This window comes from Tasmannia lanceolata, unplaced genomic scaffold, assembly GCF_043159265.1.
Source record: "Tasmannia lanceolata isolate RefF3 unplaced genomic scaffold, GAP_Taslan_0.1 ptg000015l, whole genome shotgun sequence".
NCBI lineage: Eukaryota > Viridiplantae > Streptophyta > Magnoliopsida > Canellales > Winteraceae > Tasmannia > Tasmannia lanceolata.
Genome location: NW_027518692.1, coordinates 163,038 through 181,941, shown reverse-complemented (window position 1 = coordinate 181,941; position 18,904 = coordinate 163,038). Strand labels below are relative to the sequence as shown.

Here is an 18,904-nt window from a genome sequence, read left to right as displayed (position 1 = left end):
ATTTTAGAAATACTTTTCCTGTCGGAACTTTTCCAGAAAATTCCTAGAATCCAAACATGGCCAAGTAGCCAAAGGCACCCAAAAAAAAAAAAAAAAAGAAAAAAAAAGAAAAAAAATCCCTATCTGGGGATGATCAAATATCATTAGAGCAACTCTATCGGCCCCAGGCCGAGCAAGAATATCAACATCACCTTTAACCGAGTGCCACGCTCGATGCAACTCAATAGTGTGATCAGCTATCACATCAAGAATTTCCTCGACACCATTCACTAACCTTCCAGGATAACTAGTGTCATCTCTCACCCGTCTAACAATATTGATGAAGTCTCCCTTTATAATGAGATGATCCATCTGAGACTGCTCTACAAGTCTATTTAGAAGTATCAACACTTCTCTCCTATAGGAGCAGAGAAAGACCAAATCACCTCTCATTCTCTCTATACCTTAAGAAATTTTTTTAGGGAAGGGGGTACTTCCCACTGGAGGGAAGAGGTTGAAGAGCAAAGAGGGTGAAGGAAACTGCCAGGTCTGTGGATTTCCAATTACTTATTCCCACAGCATATTTAGAAATCTGTTTTTTGTCACTGTCAGTCGGTGATTTGGAAATCCAAGGATTTGCTCCGGATACAAATCACAACGCAAAAAGGGCAGCAAATGTGAGAAATCCAAATCAAAATCTTCTCAGCATCCAAATGGGCCCTTAGATGGGAGACGAGAGAAGAAAAAGACCAACCATCATTTTCTGATTTCTCGCCCTTCTTCCCGATAGTAAGAGAGCAGGTGATCGTCCCATGTTTCCAGGTTTTAGAAATCTCAAGATGGGGAAGGGATTTCTAAAACCTAGATTTCTTACTTAAAATCCAAGAAACACTCTCATGACATCATAAAGCAGCTTGATCATGAACCCTCTTTTGCACTGTTTTCAAACTAAAACCTGGATACTAAAATCCGTGTATCCAAAAGGCCCTCTAGTCTTTCAATTAGGCTTCATCTTTTAGAGATCATATATAATATAACTTTCAGAATATGAAACATAAAGGGCTTGGGCACCCTAGGCATATAGTTTGGTGACTCACATGATTATGCTAGCTTCACATGATGCAATGGAATGACCGAAATTATTTTCCTATTGCATTGGTTTGAGACAAAGGCTTAGTTGAGTGTTGAGTTGAGTTTGCATTGGTTTGAGACTTTTAGCACCTCACATGTACAATGTAAGTCACATATATGACAGGGTATTGATTAAGGACTGTCACTCTCCACTTGCTGTTAAAGGCATTTAGTCCTGTTAATTATGGTTGCTAAAGCAGTAATAAATTCAAAAATGAAGTCATCAATCATCATGTCATGCATCTTAAAATACGATAAGAAAATGAAACAAAAGGTCTCTTTGAATAGCATTGTTGGTAATGTACTTAACTAAACATAAAAAGTGTTCACATGTTCAAATATTAACTTTAACTAGAAATAGTGAACATGTTCTACCTTCAGATGCACCTCCACAGAATGGATAGTGTAAATGGCTCGATGCTTCTTAAAGTTAAGCTCCCTTGTTCTCCTGTTCAATCATGTAACTTTTCTTCATTTCTTCCAAGATGGAGTAATTGGTGCTGCCAAGAACAAAAGGAGAGATATAAGATTTTGCATCAATAAGAACCTTAGAGACAACTCTATTATAATCATGGTACTCTCACTCTCAAAAAGAGGCCAAGTCCTAACTGGTCTAATGCCCCAAAAATATAAAATTAAACTAGACGATGATTGATTCCAACAAATATGGATTTGCAATGACCTAATTGTTCCCTGTTTAAGTAAGTATACGAAAGTAATAGTCGGTTGCCATTTCCTAACTCATCCCCCATTGCACGGATGTAAGACACTACAAAATACAATGCCTAGAAGAGCAACCCATCAAAGAAAAACAAATACAGGTGCATATATCTTTTTCTTAAGGTGCTGCTCCGGCTTAGGGATCTCATGATTTCCGAACGCATCAGATCATAAATAGCATATTTGTGAGATTATGTTCCTCAGAAATATAAAAATTATAATACACATTCTCTAATATTCATCTAACATCAGTTAACAAGAAGACCATGAGTAACAGTGACTCACGGGTTGCTGGAAATGTGTGCATTCTGACTAGAGATTTTTTTTTTTTTTTTGAATGATTGAACAGAGAAAATGTTTGTCTAAAAAATTCTACACAACTAGGAATCAGAGAATGGAATGGATGGTTTATAACTCCCTCAATCTACCTAAGCCCATAAGTTAGGCACTCTAATATCAATATGATTACATTAGGATAAGGTTACGACCAAAATCAAATGCAATGCAATGATGGCACACTTACTATTGATGAAGACAGTCATTTAACTCTTTTGCTTGTTTCCGACACTGCCAAACGACAGATATAGTTCTTCCTACAGCACATTCAGCATACTTCGAAGTGTAGCGGTCACATTCTTTAAGTGCTTTTTGCTTCATTTTGCTGCGTAAAGCTGGAGATTTCAACAATTAAATGCCTAAGCACTCCATAAACCCTAAAAGATCAATGTAAGAAGCATAAAATGAACTTGTATGTAAAATGATGCATATGAAAATGAGAACCCTGTAACAGAAGTATTCCTTTTTTCTTGTTTTGAATGGTATAACAAAGCTATTCCTTTCCCTCCCAATTAGAAGTCTGGAAAGGAACTAAGCAAGAAAATTTCTAGCTTACAAGGGAAATTTCCCCGTCATAACAGCTATCCTGGGCACAATATTGGTAAATAACAAACAAGTATAGATTTTGAGTTTCAATATCATTTTGCAGCTTAAGAATAGACCAACACACACACACACACACACACACACACACATATATATATATATAGGGGAAACATTTTTTGAGCGATACCTCAGATAAGTTATCTGAGCAAGAGCTCAAAAAATCATGTGGGCCCACATTGTTTGGATGATCCAAAGCATTCATTTGATAGGCCCTTACATAGATAGGGTGTGCCCAAAAAATCAGCTCCATAGGATCATCCTAATCCTTTGATTTTTGGAGGTTAAAAATGGACAGATTTGTGGAGGTTTATACCCATCCACAAATCGAAGGATTAGGTTAATCATGTAGACCAGATTTTTTGTGCACACTCTATCTATCTTTGGACTATCCAAATGAATGCTTTGGATCATCCAAACAATGTGGGACCATATGTTTTTTGAGCTCTTGCTCAGATAACTTATCTGAGGTATCGTGCAGAAAACATTTCCCCATATATATATATATATATATATATATATATATATATATATATATCCTTAGAAATAAACCAGAACAATTATTACCACGCACAAATGTTCCTTGAATTTTCATCTCCCAATATATGGATGAAAGTAAATAATAAAAACACATTTGACATCCAATAAAACAGTGTCTCGAAATCAAAACCTTTTATATTATGCAGTAAATATAGACATGTCAGAATATTTTTTTATCCAACAAATAGATGAAAATGTGGTTTTGGAAATTCAATACTAGGTTCACATAGTGAGGCTATATAAAAGTCACTTATATAAGTCAAGTTTTTACACTGAGTAACTTGCACCTCTTGTTCCTGGCAAATTTGGAAGAAGTGTCCCCTTAGGAGAAGAGAACTAGTAAAGGTCTTAAGTTGATTCTTCACACTGCATTCTTCTCCAACAAATAGATGGACATGTGGTTTTGGAAATTCAATACAAAGTTTCACATAGTGAGGCTATATAAAAGTCACCAATATAAGTCAAGTTTTTACACGAGTAACTTGCACCTCTTGTTCTGGGAAAATTTGGAAGAAGTGTCCCTTTAGGAGAAGAGAACTAATAAAGCTTTTAAGTTGACTATTCCATAGAACTAGGATAGTTTCAAGTAAGACGGGGAAAGGGAACCAAACATGACTCCTTAGACTCAAGAAAGCTGAAAAGGAAGATTGGAAATTTGGAATACACTGCCACAGTAGTCATGCCATTGCAACCAGTGAACATTACACATATTTGGCTTGCTTGATTGCTTAAATTTGACTGAGATTGCCTCAGGTCAATTTCACTTTGATTTGCCATTGGTTTGTCTTGATGCCACTCAACTTGGAGTTGGTATAATGACTTGCAGAAAAGTGTGAATGGATTACCCTCATTAACTTAATAAGAGGATCTGCGACTCTATAAAGTGATCGAAACGGAATGATGTACGAGAATAAAATGCAACATTCAATACAAGCTTTTGTGCCTGCAGATTTGTAGGTTTAATAACTTGCACAAAAGTAGTAAATAAACAACCCTCATTATCTCATCCCTCACCTTGCCAATGTCTTGACTGACAAGCTTGCAAAATAATGTTCAAACGGGGGAGAATTTTAAATCTGTTTCAAATAGAGGAGAATAACACTTTCCAACATACACCCGTTGAAGGAATGCAAAGAATGGATGAGGATTTTAAGAGAATAGGAACTGCAAGAAGTTAAAGTTTGAATCTTATAATGATAGAGATCTAATTTGCAGAAGGAAGAAGGGTCGAATAACTTGCCAAGTGTTACTCCACCAGCCATCACTAGTGTACAACGAGTGGAAGTAACTTAAGAAAACATTTACAAAACCCCCCCTCCTTACTGACTAGTGAAGATCCATTCAACACACATTGAATTAAACAGTGTTAATTCTGTTCCAAGCAAATGTCGTCTGTGAATAACCGAACAAGGTAATGAAAGAAAAGCTTTATTCATGTACATTTTGTGTGTACATGGCATATACATTTATAGATATTGCAGAGATCTCTAATCCCTTGATCAGGGGATTTCATACAAGGAGAATGGAAACCCATACATGTAATCTTCTATACAAGGTATGTGTGAAGAGGCAATAACTTATACAAGGCATATGTGGAATGGCAATAAGCTATACAAGGTATGTGAGAAAGCAACATGCTATACAATACATGTGTGAGCTGCACTTGCCGTTAACACCCCCCCACAAACTCAAGATGCTTTTGAATGCATTTGAAGTTTGGAAACAAGAAAACGTAAACGAGGGGATGAATGAGACTTGGTAAATGTAATGACTGTGATTATCTTCTCTTTCAAAACCCTAAGATTTGGGCCTTTGGATCAGTGGATCTATTTTCAAGGGTGGGGATCAACGATCCATCGTTGATCAACCCTTGATCTTAAATTTTAATCACTCTTTTCCCTTCGATTTGCTTGGATCCATAGATCTTAGAATCTATGGCTATTGAAAGTTATATCTAAATTCTCTAATTGAGAGAAGAAAATAATTTCCGTGGAAAATAGCACTTAAAAGGTGGAAAATTTTTGTATTAAAAATGGAGGGAAGAAACCCACGTTTTTTGTATGGAAAAATGTGCATATAAGTGTGGGTCCACCTAAAAATCTTTTTAAAAAAAAATCCATTGAATATTGTATACTTTAATTAGAAATAGCATTTCAAAACTACTATATATATATATATATATATATATATATATATATATATATATATATATATAATTAGGGTAAGTAACAATGATTGTATGATAAATAAGTAGGTCACACATGTGCATGCAACACCACACAAGGAAAAAGGAAACAAAGAAAAGAGGCTCTATGCCTCATAAATGTCTATAGAATTGGATGATCCTAGAACCATGATCAAATAAAACATCGTTAGGAGCCCACTTTTAGAAGTTAAACCGCTGTTTTTTGTTGACGCTGATCTTACAAATGAGACGTACATGTGGCATGGGACTAAGATCACGTAGGTCGACTCATGGGGGATCTACCAAATCAATGGTCTTGATCACACATGTATGCTTTGTGTCCCAGGGTGGATTATTGAAAGTGTCTCTTTAAAATTATTGTTTGGGCAGTGAACTCGTAAATTTAATCTCTCAAGCTTTAGTCTCTGTGTTTACCTCATAAAGACACATTTTTTGCTTGAATGATGTTCACATTATCGCATAGTATGGTGTTTTTGTGCCCAACTGAGAGAGAGAGAGAGAGAGAGAGAGAGAGAGAGAGAGAGAGAGAGAGAGAGAGAGAGAGAGATTTATTAATCATAGATCTGTTGAATAACTGGAATGGAAACTTCATGTACAGAGAAAGGCTTGGAAGAGAAGGCTTTGGAAAACAAGGAGCCTTGCTTGGATTGGAATGGAAGTCATGGAATTTATTATGGAACACTGACACAAGAACTAACTTTCACGTCAAACTTCCTAAATTCTCCCCACTTATTTCATTCCCTGAACGAGACTGCCCACCTCACCTCCACACTGAAAACACCATGCCAACTGCTCTTACTTATCTGTAAAAACAAAATCCCCTTAGCATTAGCAACTAGAGACGAAGCAACTGTTTTTTCCATATGGAAGAACAAAACCCAAACATAGGAAAGGGGAGAGAGAAGAACTCACTAGCATCTGCAAGTATAAAAAATTGCACTCTGAAAGTGGTTTCAGACCGAGACCCAACCCTGATCTCTTGAAGCTTGTCAAACATGGCTAAGAAATCTGATTTTGCACAGAAATTGTTAGACGACCTCCGCATGCGGAAGGAACAATTAGCCATGGGTCGGACTCATTCCAGTAAGCTCCTTTCTTTCCTGTATCTGATTTTATTGCTAGGGGATGCCAAAACTGATAACTGAATCCCAACCACACCATGGACCAAGGCTGGAACTGTCTATAAAAAACCCACCTAATATTTGGCGTGGGGAACTTTAATTATCAAGTTTAATGCCCTTCTCGTAACAAACTACAGTTGAGGCTCTCATAATCAATGCTCCATAAATTTATAATCTCTTATATCCTATTTCTAGACCAGGAACCGACTTTTGTTCCTAAGTTGGTAATTTGGAATCTCTTGTTTCTAATACTTAATAAAGAAAGCATAGAAAACACTAGTTATATAGGATATAAGAGAGTACCTTCTTAGAAAATGTTGTTCAAAGTATCTATACACTTTTACAATAGGTACACTACAGGAGAAGAAGAGAAAAAACAAAATAGAAAAGAAACTTGGCGTCAAAACACAGATCCTAATCGCATTTCATACTACTAGCATTCTGATAGGATTGGAGAGTGTGTTTATAGAGTATGTTTCTAACCAAAAGAGTGTAAGACTGCACACTTATATATCCCAAAAGACAAGAAGTGTAAGACCTCTGTCTCTGTCTCTCTCTCTCTCTCTCTCTCTCTCTCTCTCTCTCTCTCTCTCTCTCTCTCTCTCAACATTAGATGCTAAAAGAGAAATGAAATTTAAGGGATGGTGATAAAGGGGCAGTGAGATTGCAAGAAAAATCGGGCGATAAAGTTATCTTCTAATACTTAATTTGCTATAATATTTTATATAAAAAGATGCCACCGGGAATACAAAATATAAGAGCATCAACTGCATATATTTTCTTGTCTTGATTCCACATATTTTCCACTTTTGAACAAACCAATTATTCACGAGACAGTAGGTATCTTCATCTTCTTATTTTGGTCAGTTCCATCGTTTTTCATATAATAATTTATAATTTATTATCCATTCAATAAAAATTTATGATTTATTATAAGTTGTACAAACTAATAAAAATTTTAGTCACTGGAAGCTCCCTAGTTTGGTCGAAAGCTCGCTTTGGAAGCTGAATTCTTCATGCTTTTCAAATTTAACAAAAGCCAACTTCCATCCCACTTCCAGTTTAGGTGACTATTTTTTTCATAGAAAACTGTTTTGTTTTTAGTTCTTCAAAACATACAGATTCATTTCAAGTATCAAATTAAACTTCTACCCTCTTCATGTTCATGAAGCACTTGCCTCAACTCTTAACCATATGTCATATCATCTCTTTCTACCGGCTTCTCGTTATCTTCCAATAAGGCTTCCAACACCTTCATGTTCATTTTCCACACATTCTCTTTACTTTCTTTGTTACTTTATTAACATATTTTGCTTCTCGCATTTTGTCTTTATTAAACCCCTCGCTTTTACTCAACCAAATACCACGAAATTAAAGGAAAGAAACATCTAAGTGCCGTACGGTTCACAGAGGGCCAAGTATGGGTATTAGTTTTGTCAAAAAATAAAACTACCTATGACCCTGGGTCCAAGACCACACATCAATTACAAGCCAGCGAGCCTGTTAGACCGCCCATTGCACCCCTAGGTTTGATTGCTAGGCTTAGAATTTTACAAACTCCCAAGTTTGGGCTGCACCCAGGCCAAGGTCCAGCCCAACAAATTCCCTACTAATCCTATGCATTTGTTATGATTTTCTTGTCAACAGATGAAAGCAGACAGCCTTATCATGGATCCAGAGACAGAAATGTCCACATAAATGTGAGTGATAATCTGTAATCTTTGTATTCTCTTACGTACAGAAGTAGAACTCTAGCATCAAGTTCAGTCAGTTGGATTCTATCATGTTGCAGAGCGGTCGCGAAAACAGGATCAATCCGGGACGCCATAGATCAAGCATTGCAGAATACAGTTCCAAGGATATAGTTCCGATCCGAAGAGCCCAAAGGTCTGAGTACATAGCTGATTTGCATATGGCTCTCGCATTCGCACTTGAGAATGGCGGGAGGCTAGGAAATTTTGAATTTTCCAGCAATCAAGGGATCGCTAAGGTTTTCTCACACCGTTTTGGGAGGCAATCAATCAACTATGGAGAGTTGGATAGCAGACACATTTCAGATAAGCATCAATCCTCAATTGTTCAATTTCCTGCACTTTCTCATCTACATATTAGGGAGATATCAAAAGGCGCCCAGAAGTTAAATCAGATCCTCAAGGCATGCTCTAAGGGAGTTAATTGCGATAGATACTCAATAAACATCGGCAAGGAGCTGGAAAAAGTTGCAAAATCTATTTTTTTGAATGGTAATCTCTTGTTTTTGATATAGTTTATGAGATATGAATTCTCTTATGCTTTTTAGATTTTTATTTTCTGCTAAAATCATCTTAGTGGAGTTCTTACTGCTTCTGAGTATCATTGGCTTGAAATATATTGGTGATAATGTCCGAGGTACTTACCAAAGTCTCACTGATTAACTTTTAGGAGTTCCTCCCCTTGTGTCTCGGCGTATTCTAGAGACTCTTACATACTTGTCTGGAAATCACCCGCATGTGGCAAAGCTTTTACTTCAGCTTGAACTGCCACAGCCACCTGCACAGGAGTTGCAGAGTCTTGATAAAGTGCATGGCAAAGCTGTTATTGAAGAGGACCAAGAAGAAAGAAAGCAGCCGCAGAAAGGAGTTTTTCCTGTGGTCTTACTTTTGACTCTCTTGAATCAACCACTGTATTTGAGGAGTGTGGCTCATCTTGAACAAGTAATACTTACTATCTGAATGGTTTATTGGTTGTTCATGAAACTTCTCTGAAGTACTAGGGTGTTTTTTTTTTTTGGATGCCATTCTCTGAATTACTAGCGTGTCTTACCTTTTTTTTTTTTGGATGTCAGTTGCTACATCTATTGGAAGTTGTGATAGATAATGCAGAAAGCAATTCTGGGATATCCAACAAGTCCGAGGTTTCACCTCCTGCGCAACCATCAGGTTCTCAGGTTGCCCTGCCAGATACACATATAAATAATGACTCCGACAGATCATCTTTTGGAGTGGATGTTAAATCAAACGAAAATGATGAACGCTCGAGGCCCTCAACTTCTGGTACAAACAGTGAATTTGATATGCTTGCCGTACTTCTCAGCCTACCACAACCAGAACTTCGACTCCTATGCTCCTTGCTTGCACGTGAAGGGTACGATAAAAGATTTGTAGTCTCAATTCATCTTACTCTTAGATGAATTTTGAATATGTGCTTCCTTAAACAAGCTTTTATGGGCAAGGAATAGTGTTGTAACACCACATAATCTTAGTCAGAAGGGCTTCCTTTCTTCCTTTCTATCTGTTATCTCATATAATTCTTTTTTGCAGTTTGTCAGATCATGCGTATGTTCTTGTGGCTGAGGTATTGAAGAAGCTAGTTTTTATTGCTCCAATCCATTGCCGTCTATTTATCAACGAGCTAGCGGATTCCGTGCAAAATTTGAGTCGATCTGCAATGAGTGAATTGCACGGCTACGGCGAGGCAGAAAGGGCCATTCTGAGCACAAATTCAACCGATGGGACTGCAATCTTGAGAGTTCTGCAGGCATTGAGCTCTCTTGTCGTGTCATTACTTGAGAGAGAGAAGGATCCTCAACTTCTCCCTGAAAAAGAGTATAGCGACACTCTTTCTCAGGTTTGGAACATAAATTCAGTTTTGGAGCCTTTGTGGATGGAGTTGAGCTCTTGCATAAGCAAAATAGAGAGCTGTTCAGATTCTACTTCTGATTTGTCCATCTCTGGGAGCTTGGCATCCACCAGCTCCGGTGTAATGCCTTCACTTCCACCAGGTACCCAAAATATTTTGCCATACATAGAGTCTTTCTTTGTAACCTGTGAAAAGCTACATCCTGGGCAGTCCGGTGTTGCTCATGACTTCGGCACAGCCATGATTTCCGATGTTGAAGATGCCACAACTTCTGGTGCACATAAGTTATCAGGAAGCCACGTGAAGCCATGTGAAAGTTGATGAAAAACAAATTGCTTTTGTAAAGTTCTCTGAAAAGCACAGAAAACTGCTAAATGCTTTTATTCGGCAAAACCCCGGGTTGCTTGAGAAGTCATTCTCACTTATGTTGAAAGTCCCACGGTTCGTTGATTTTGATAACAAACGGGCTCATTTCCGATCGAAAATAAAACACCAGCATGATCATCATCATCACAGTCCTCTAAGAATCTCAGTGCGAAGAGCGTACATTCTCGAAGATTCGTATAATCAACTGCGGATGCGTGTCACGCAAGATCTCAAAGGGCGTTTGACTGTTCATTTCCAAGGGGAGGAAGGTATTGATGCTGGTGGACTTACAAGGGAATGGTATCAGTTGTTGTCCAGGGTCATTTTTGACAAGGGTGCTCTACTTTTTACGACTGTGGGCAATGAATCAACATTTCAGCCAAATCCTAACTCTGTTTATCAAACGGAGCACCTTTCATACTTCAAGTTCATCGGGAGAGTGGTATGCCTTTTGTGTTTCTCTTATTTTATTTCAATTTCCTGATAATATCTATTCATTCAAAAAAATATATATTGATAATATCTATATGTAATTCATTTGTTGCTGTGTCCAGGTTGGGAAGGCTCTATTTGATGGGCAGCTTCTGGACGTTCATTCACTCGATCTTTCTACAAGCACATTCTTGGAGTTAAGGTTACCTATCATGACATTGAGGCCATAGATCCCGGTTACTACAAAAACTTGAAGTGGATGCTTGAGGTATGATCTATGTAATTGGATTGAAGGAATTCATGTTGTCTTTTTCTTGGTTGGTATCACTGTCTTTCTAGTTTCTGCTTATTCAACATAACTGGTTATTGATCCACTTTTGTAGAACGATATAAGCGATGTTCTAGACCTTACTTTCAGCATGGATGCTGATGAGGAGAAGCTTATATTGTATGAAAGGGCAGAGGTAATGGCTCCCTCCATTCCCTATATAAATTTCATGTGTTAAAGTTAAATATTTGCTGGTTAAACTTACTTGCTAATGCCACGCAGGTTACTGATTATGAGCTGGTTCCTGGCGGACAAAACACTAGAGTTACCGAGGAGAATAAACATGAATATGTTGACCTTGTTGTCGAACATCGACTGACAACAGCTATTCGTCCTCAAATAAATGCATTCATGGAAGGTTTCAATGATTTGATCCCTCGAGATTTAATATCTATCTTTAACGATAAGGAACTGGAATTATTGATTAGCGGGCTACCAGACATTGATTGTGAGTTCTTATAATCATTTGGACCTTCTTCAATCCCTAAGTAGCTTATGATGGGATTATGATACTTGCATTGTTTTCTCTGAGATGCTAGAAAATATTTTTGAATGAAAGGAGATGCTAGAAAATAGTGATACAATCCTATATGTTTATTTATGTTCTTGTGTTTCCTGCCGTGCAGTGGATGATATGAGGGCAAACACTGAGTATTCCGGCTACAGTGTTGCATCTCCTGTTGTCCAATGGTTTTGGGAGGTGGTTCAAGGTTTCAGCAAGGAGGATAAAGCTCGTCTCTTGCAGTTCGTCACTGGCACCTCAAAGGTAACGTATTCTGCCTAAAGTCTTCTTTTCTTCTTTTACATTTCTGTGCATCTCCTGACGTGCAAGCAAAGTGAGATGCTCTTGGCCCATGACCCACATCAACCATAGGTGGGGCCAACCTATGTGATGATTACAATTTATAGACCTTGTATACCTCTTTTTTGTTTTTATTTTTGTTGCTTTAGAAAAAATACAACTTACACAGTTGAGACAAAAGTCCATAAATTTCATAATATTGTTACTTAAAGTATATTTGTCACTAAACTCCGAATATATTTTTAGAAAAATGACTTATCTGATTGTATGTATTCTGATAACACACTACTATTGGTTTACCTGTATGTATTCAGTTCTGTTCATTCTCTTTTTTTTTCAGATAATAATAAATTAATGTTAAGATTGATGAACAGTTGCATCAATGAACAATAGATAATGACAATAATTTAATAGATAAATAACAAAACATCAAGAAGTAGAGAATAATTCAATAGACATATAACAAAACATCAAGGAGCAAATTAATCTGAATATCCTCGAGATACTTAGAAGAAGCCCATTTAAGTGCTTCAAAGTGGGGAAACAATGCCTTACAATGACACCCACACATTGCCATTAATGTGCTCAAGTGAATGACGCCCACGATCCATGCATCCATATCATAAATATTAAATCAAGCACGAATTAAGTTTACCGTAATATCAAAACAAAAAGTACTAAAATTGAAAATGTTCAAAATAATCTTTCAAAAATGGAATTAATGTTAGCATCTCTCTCCGAAATATATGTTTAAACTTTAAAGTATCAGATTTGTGCTAAGTATTGGACAGGAAACCACACAGATACATATTGGGCCACATTCAGCACTATCATGATATTGGACCCATTTTTTCCAGTAGTACAACACATAGGGCACCTTATCTGCCAGTAGTCATATCATCAACATGCCAATATGTGTCTCTGGGCTCTTGTTACTAAATTTATGCTTTAGTGAAATCCTAAACTAAACTTCAAAATACCTAATTTCCCACGTAATTATTATATTCATTTTGGGATGGACTTTCTGCCGACCCCAACTAGTTTGGGACAAAGGCTTTGTTGAGCTGTTGAATTGAGTTTTGGATGGACTTGCTGTGCCATCTTCAATGAAAAGTTCTAATCTCTGAGTTGCTTGCACATAGCCATTTTTAGAATGTTAGTTGAAGACCAGCTATTGGACTTCTTCACTTGATATTTTGAAATCGCCTTCTTACTGGGTATGCTTCACCCATTTTACAGGTTCCTCTAGAAGGTTTCAGTGCGCTTCAAGGAATTTCGGGCTCACAGAGGTTCCAGATTCACAAGGCCTATGGCAGCCCTGATCATTTACCTTCTGCCCACACATGGTATGCCTTTTTTCTCATGGACCATATTTCTTATATTAAACATTTTGGTTCGTTCTTTATTTATTTGGTAAAAAGGTCAGCTTGCCTTGGAAACCTAAAGCTGAGGTATCCTAGATAATTGCCTGGGGCCATGGCGGTCATTGCCCATGACTCTGGGTGGATACCACTACTAGAATTTGGAAGGTGAAAATGATCCTACGTGAACGTAGAAACAGTTCTCAAAATGACAAAACTTCTAAAAACCATCTCTCTCTCTCTCTCTCTCTCTCTCTCTCTCTCTCTCTCTCTCTCTCTCTCTCTCTCTCTCTCTCTCTCTCCGAACCCTTGCTTCTTGCTTCTCATCTATGATTTGGCCGATACTTCGAATTTATTGCCGACTCGCGTGTCCTGCCGTGTCCGACACGACACACGTGTCGACACTCTTTTGGACACTTTTATTTGTATTGCTGGAAGTGTTATGCTTTTGTACCGTGTCAAGTGTGACATTCTGTTTTTTATTGAATATTGTGTTTACCTCATTTAGTCAACTCGCATCCATGTCGAAACTAGACACACGAATCCATATCCACAAATCATGATTACATATACTTTCTATTTTTAGTTGTGTCCCCGTTTCTAAAGTTTGGGTGTTTTCCGTGTCCGTGTCGACATGCGACACCCGTGTCCGTGTCCACAAATCATAGCTTCTCATCATTCATGTTAAGTACCCAAAATTCCTTTTTTGCCATACGTTAATTTTAAGTATTCAAGCACTTCTTTTGCACACACTTGGTCATTACATATAGTTAAGTAGTTAATTCCCAACCAATCTTTCCCTCGTTTTGTAACTTGGTACTCACTAGGCGCCTAGGCAATCAGGGATCCTGGGGGCCACTGCCCAATGTGAAATGATGACTTTTATATGTGTGCGCGCGCGCGCGTGCCCCTTCAGTTTAGCCTCTCTCTTTCTCATGTACTGATATTATATGCTTTGTGTATTCTCTTTTCCTTAGTTTCTCTTATTTAATAAGCTAATCTGACAATTCTATTTATATGTATACCCACTTTTTCTGAGGGAGTTTTATCATTCATCTTAGCTGTAAATCTCATTTTTGTGTTTGTCTGTTATCTCTATCCCCATTTTTCGTCTTCTCAACCCTTTACTCTACGTTGTGTGTAGACTCGTCACTGATCTTCGCAGTAACTCTCAGCTACCGTGTTTCTCATTTTCTTGATCCCCATTTCAGCCTTTTCTGTCCACACTTTTTATACTAGCTAAACCCCTCATGTTTCTGTGGATTTTTTTATATTGTTGTCGTTTATTTTATCAAGGACGGACCCATGGCTTGCATGCAACCTTCCATTCTTGATCCCTCCCCCACACACCAACCCCCCCCCCCCCCCAGTCCTCGAAAAAAGAGACTTGAATTGCTTGAGCTCGAAGATGAAGATGAATCCAAGGTTGAAGTGAAGGGTCAGATGTCATCAGACAGACCGAGGTTTTCTTTTGATGGGTCCTCAAGAAAGTCTCCCGAGGATGTCAGAGTAGTCACAAAAACCAGCCCCTTAAAGCAAAAACTGCTCACACTAAACTCGAACACCCGTCAGCTCAATCCCGATAAGCACTCTAAGATGAACCCAGATTTTGTTTCCCACAGGCGATCGGCCAGTTGCGATCTGGATTCCACGGCCATTGCGGCATTCTCAAGCATTAAGAAGAGGGAATTTGGCTCTGAGAAGTTCTCAAGCCCCCCAAACTCAATGACAGCCATGGTGCCCAAGAACAGGAAGATTGAGCAGCCGAATTTTCGGGATTCTGAACAGCTAGAAGGGAGAATTCCAAATGTTATTGCAAAACTAATGGGTCTTGAAGAGCTCCCACCAAAAACAGAGCCAAAGAACAATGCAGATCAGAAAGCTCCAGGCTCCAAGAAAAGAACTGTTAAGGATGAAAATTTGAAGCAAAAGGAACAGTATAGTACCAAAGAAGTTCTATTGAGAACAAATTTAGAGAAGCCCATCTCCAGTATAGATCAGCAGGTGAAGGGGTTGCAAGCAAGAACAATCACAGGAACAAGCAATGTCACCCTTAAGACAGTGCACAGTGAAGGAAACCGAAGTAGAAATGAACTGAGAAGCATGGAAAATATGAATTCAATTTTGACGGGTTCACAGAAACCCACCTTTGAAGTTACTCCACAGATGAACATGAGCCATACGAACCAAGCAAGGGAAGCTCAAGTAGCCAAACAGGATGCAGAAGGAAGGGGGGAGAATACAAATCCCAAGGGAAAGAAAAACATGCCTAGCAATACCCTAAAGCCAATTGTTGAAATTCATTTCCAGAGGAAGGTACTGGGTAGGTATGAATACCCAGAAGCTGCGGATAGTGAAGAATCAAGAATAAATAGGAGCCTATGCCAAAAAGAAGAGAAAAATGTAGAGAACAAAGTTCCAGTGACAAGGAAACAACAAGTGTCCATATATAACAATGAATCCCAGCAGCCTCATAACTTTCGCAAATCTCAAGATGCAATGCAAGAAGCAGAACAGAATCCAAAAGTCAAGTTACAAAGAAAAGATCCATGGCAAAGTGATGTCGTGCTGAAGAATTCACTGAAACATGGCCATCAAGCGAAACCAGAAATGGAGTTGATACATAAGAACCAGACAGCCATTGCCAGTAAGAGGAGAGAAATTGTCAATGCAATGCAAGCTAAAGGATATGAAAGCTCTACCTGCCTTCAATCAAACAAGAAATCAATAAACAGGAGCATGGAGGAACAAAGAACCTTTGTTACAAAAAGAGAAGTGAAAAAGACAGCAGCTGCCTGTCCATCAATTGTGAGTATGAATCCTATGCACATTCCAACTACACAGAATAAGGTAGAAAATACACAAGCAGCAGTATTTAAAAGAGAGAAGAATGGAAAGACAGAGGAGACAAGGAACATAAAAGTTGGATCCCCAAGTGCCATGGTCCATCCATTGAGGCAGCTAAACGAACTTAAACAGATAGGGATTGAGAGAATCAGTAAGACAAAAGAAGCAAAAGTAAGCATCCGACCCCACGATTTGGTGCAACATTCTCAGCACAAAGTGACCACTACATTCCCTTCACATGATCCTGTAAAAGATGAAGGTGAAAGGCTAACAGAAACAGAACAGACAGTAGCAAAAAATACCAATGTAAGTTTATCTTCCCTTATATACAGATACACCTTGTTTGTTTATGAAAGCACCCCAATTCTACCCCTTTCTTTTTTAAAAAGTGATGGCAGTACCCTTAAATAAGAAAACAACCAGCTACTTTTAGGATTGTACTTGGGCACTGTGTCAACCACTGTGAGGTAGATAGGAAGATAGGTTCGAATTGCCTCCAAGAATGTGATTAAGGCAGACTACCTACCATCCAATTGCAATACATTCACTAGTGTGCATTTTCACATATAATTTGTGTAGAGGACCCCTTTATACTGGCGCTTGATATGACACTGAGCGTTGGAGGAACAAATTTCTTTCTTTTTATTTCATTAAGCACAAGACACGTGTTTATCACTTCAGCTACTTTTAAACGTATAGATGCAGCTAGGATCACCAATTATGACTTACTTTTGGGAATTAAACCAACCAGCTTAGATCAATCACAGTCAGCTTCATATCTATAATACAGACTAAAAAGCATGGTGTAGGAATTCACTCCTAAATCTTCCAACTTGGGGATGGAAATTAATTGAATTTTTACCTTGATTAAAGGACTCAGTACCTCAATTATAACTCTGTAACGCCTGGCATATGTTATAAACCGAGATTTGGTATAGAATGAGTTTGCCACCAATGCCACTCGGCTGAAGTCAGTCTCTACTTCTAAATCATAACTCAAGTCAAATATAACATGTTTAATTCTTACCCTCTAGAATATATGATCTAGCTAGTACATGAAATTAATGGAACTTAAACATGCTATGGATGGCACAAAGCATGAAAACATGTAAATATGCAACTAAAGTGCTCTTTGTGTTATTCTAAAACATTACTTAATGATCCCTCTGGATCTTTGGCAATGAAAAATCAAAGAAAAACTTGAATTGAACGAGATGGGTTTGATGTACCTTTCACCATGGCCACCACTTAGAAGCTTGTATTCCAATAATTCTTCCGTCCTTTTCCGAGCACAGTGAAGTCGCAAAAACACCCTTCCGTTCTTCTTTTCCTTCACACACCACTCGGTAACCTCATTTCAACAAACTCTCATCCTCTCGGCAAGCTCTCAACATGTATGGTAATAGGAAGAGGGACCAAGGGTCTCTTTTGTAGGCAAAATGCTCCCATAGGACTTTCCTTTATTGCCTAAATTCGTTTCAATCCTTTAGGCATAAGTTAGCAAGTGTAATTTTGCAAAGTTGCCTTCCAAAACATTTCCGAAACCAAAGGGTTACCTTATATTGAAGAAAGGTGGATTAGAATGCAAAGCCACACCAATTTTAGCAACTCTAGAACTTAGAAACCTATGTTCTAGAATTCCCAACAAAGAGGAAACTATGAGTTTTGAAACTCCAAACTTAGGAAATGTCCAACACTTTGCACATGCGACCACCCAGCATAATTAGAAGGTGGCTACCAGTCCAGCCTAGGGTTGGTAGTGCCTTTGTTAAAAAGCATAAAGGAGGTATGATTGAAAATATGTGGGTTGAATGGGTGCTTTTGTTAAAAAGTATAAAGGAGGGGTAGGATTGAAAATATGTGGGTTGAATGGGTGCCTTTGTTGGAAAAAGTTAAAAAAAAGTGAGGTGTCAATTCCACCGAATTTTCAAAAAATTCGAAAAAGCTTGGGCGTTTTCCTCTCAGCTTATTTTAGTAGATATATAGATAGATATATAGGATTTGCTAGGGACCATCGCAGATGGCATTTCAAGGGCCGGCTGTTGCATGAGAGAGCAACCACATAGGCTCACTTTTCAACATATTTTGTCTTATTCATTTAGTTCATCTGAGGTGGCTGCTCTCTCATGCAACAACCGGCCTGTGAAATGGTGGCTGCAATGATCCCTAGCAAATCCACACGAGCTCGCGCACAATCTCCATAGCATATGTAATAGGAAAACTTAAGTGGACCCCCGAGGATTATTCAAAACCTCGTAAAATGTAAATCTCCCTTTTAGGTATTAAATACTTTGTTATTGTAAATTTCTTCATAAATATTAAATATCTTGTAAATGGTAATTTTTTATAGCTATTGAATAATTTATAAATATACATTTCATTATAGCTATCAAATGCCTCACATAACAAACAACCATATAATAGTGGAAAATGATATTTCCACCCCTTCATGTGTGCCTTTTCCTAAAAATAGCTGCATATCCGCGTATTTTTGTTTTTCTTTTCCTAAAAATA

General features: G+C 38.0%; 1 protein-coding gene across 1 annotated transcript; it reads right to left on the bottom strand.

The window, feature by feature from the left end:
* Nucleotides 1–1,325: 1,325 nt before the first annotated feature.
* Nucleotides 1,326–17,837, bottom strand: LOC143846139 (uncharacterized). The gene is made up of 3 exons (XM_077354560.1): nucleotides 17,620–17,837; nucleotides 2,354–2,501; nucleotides 1,326–1,610 (listed from the first exon to the last, which is right to left on the bottom strand). The coding sequence occupies exons 1-3, from the start codon at nucleotides 17,627–17,629 to the stop codon at nucleotides 1,541–1,543; spliced, it is 228 nt and encodes a 75-aa protein (XP_077210675.1). The 5' UTR covers nucleotides 17,630–17,837; the 3' UTR covers nucleotides 1,326–1,540.
* Nucleotides 17,838–18,904: the final 1,067 nt, after the last annotated feature.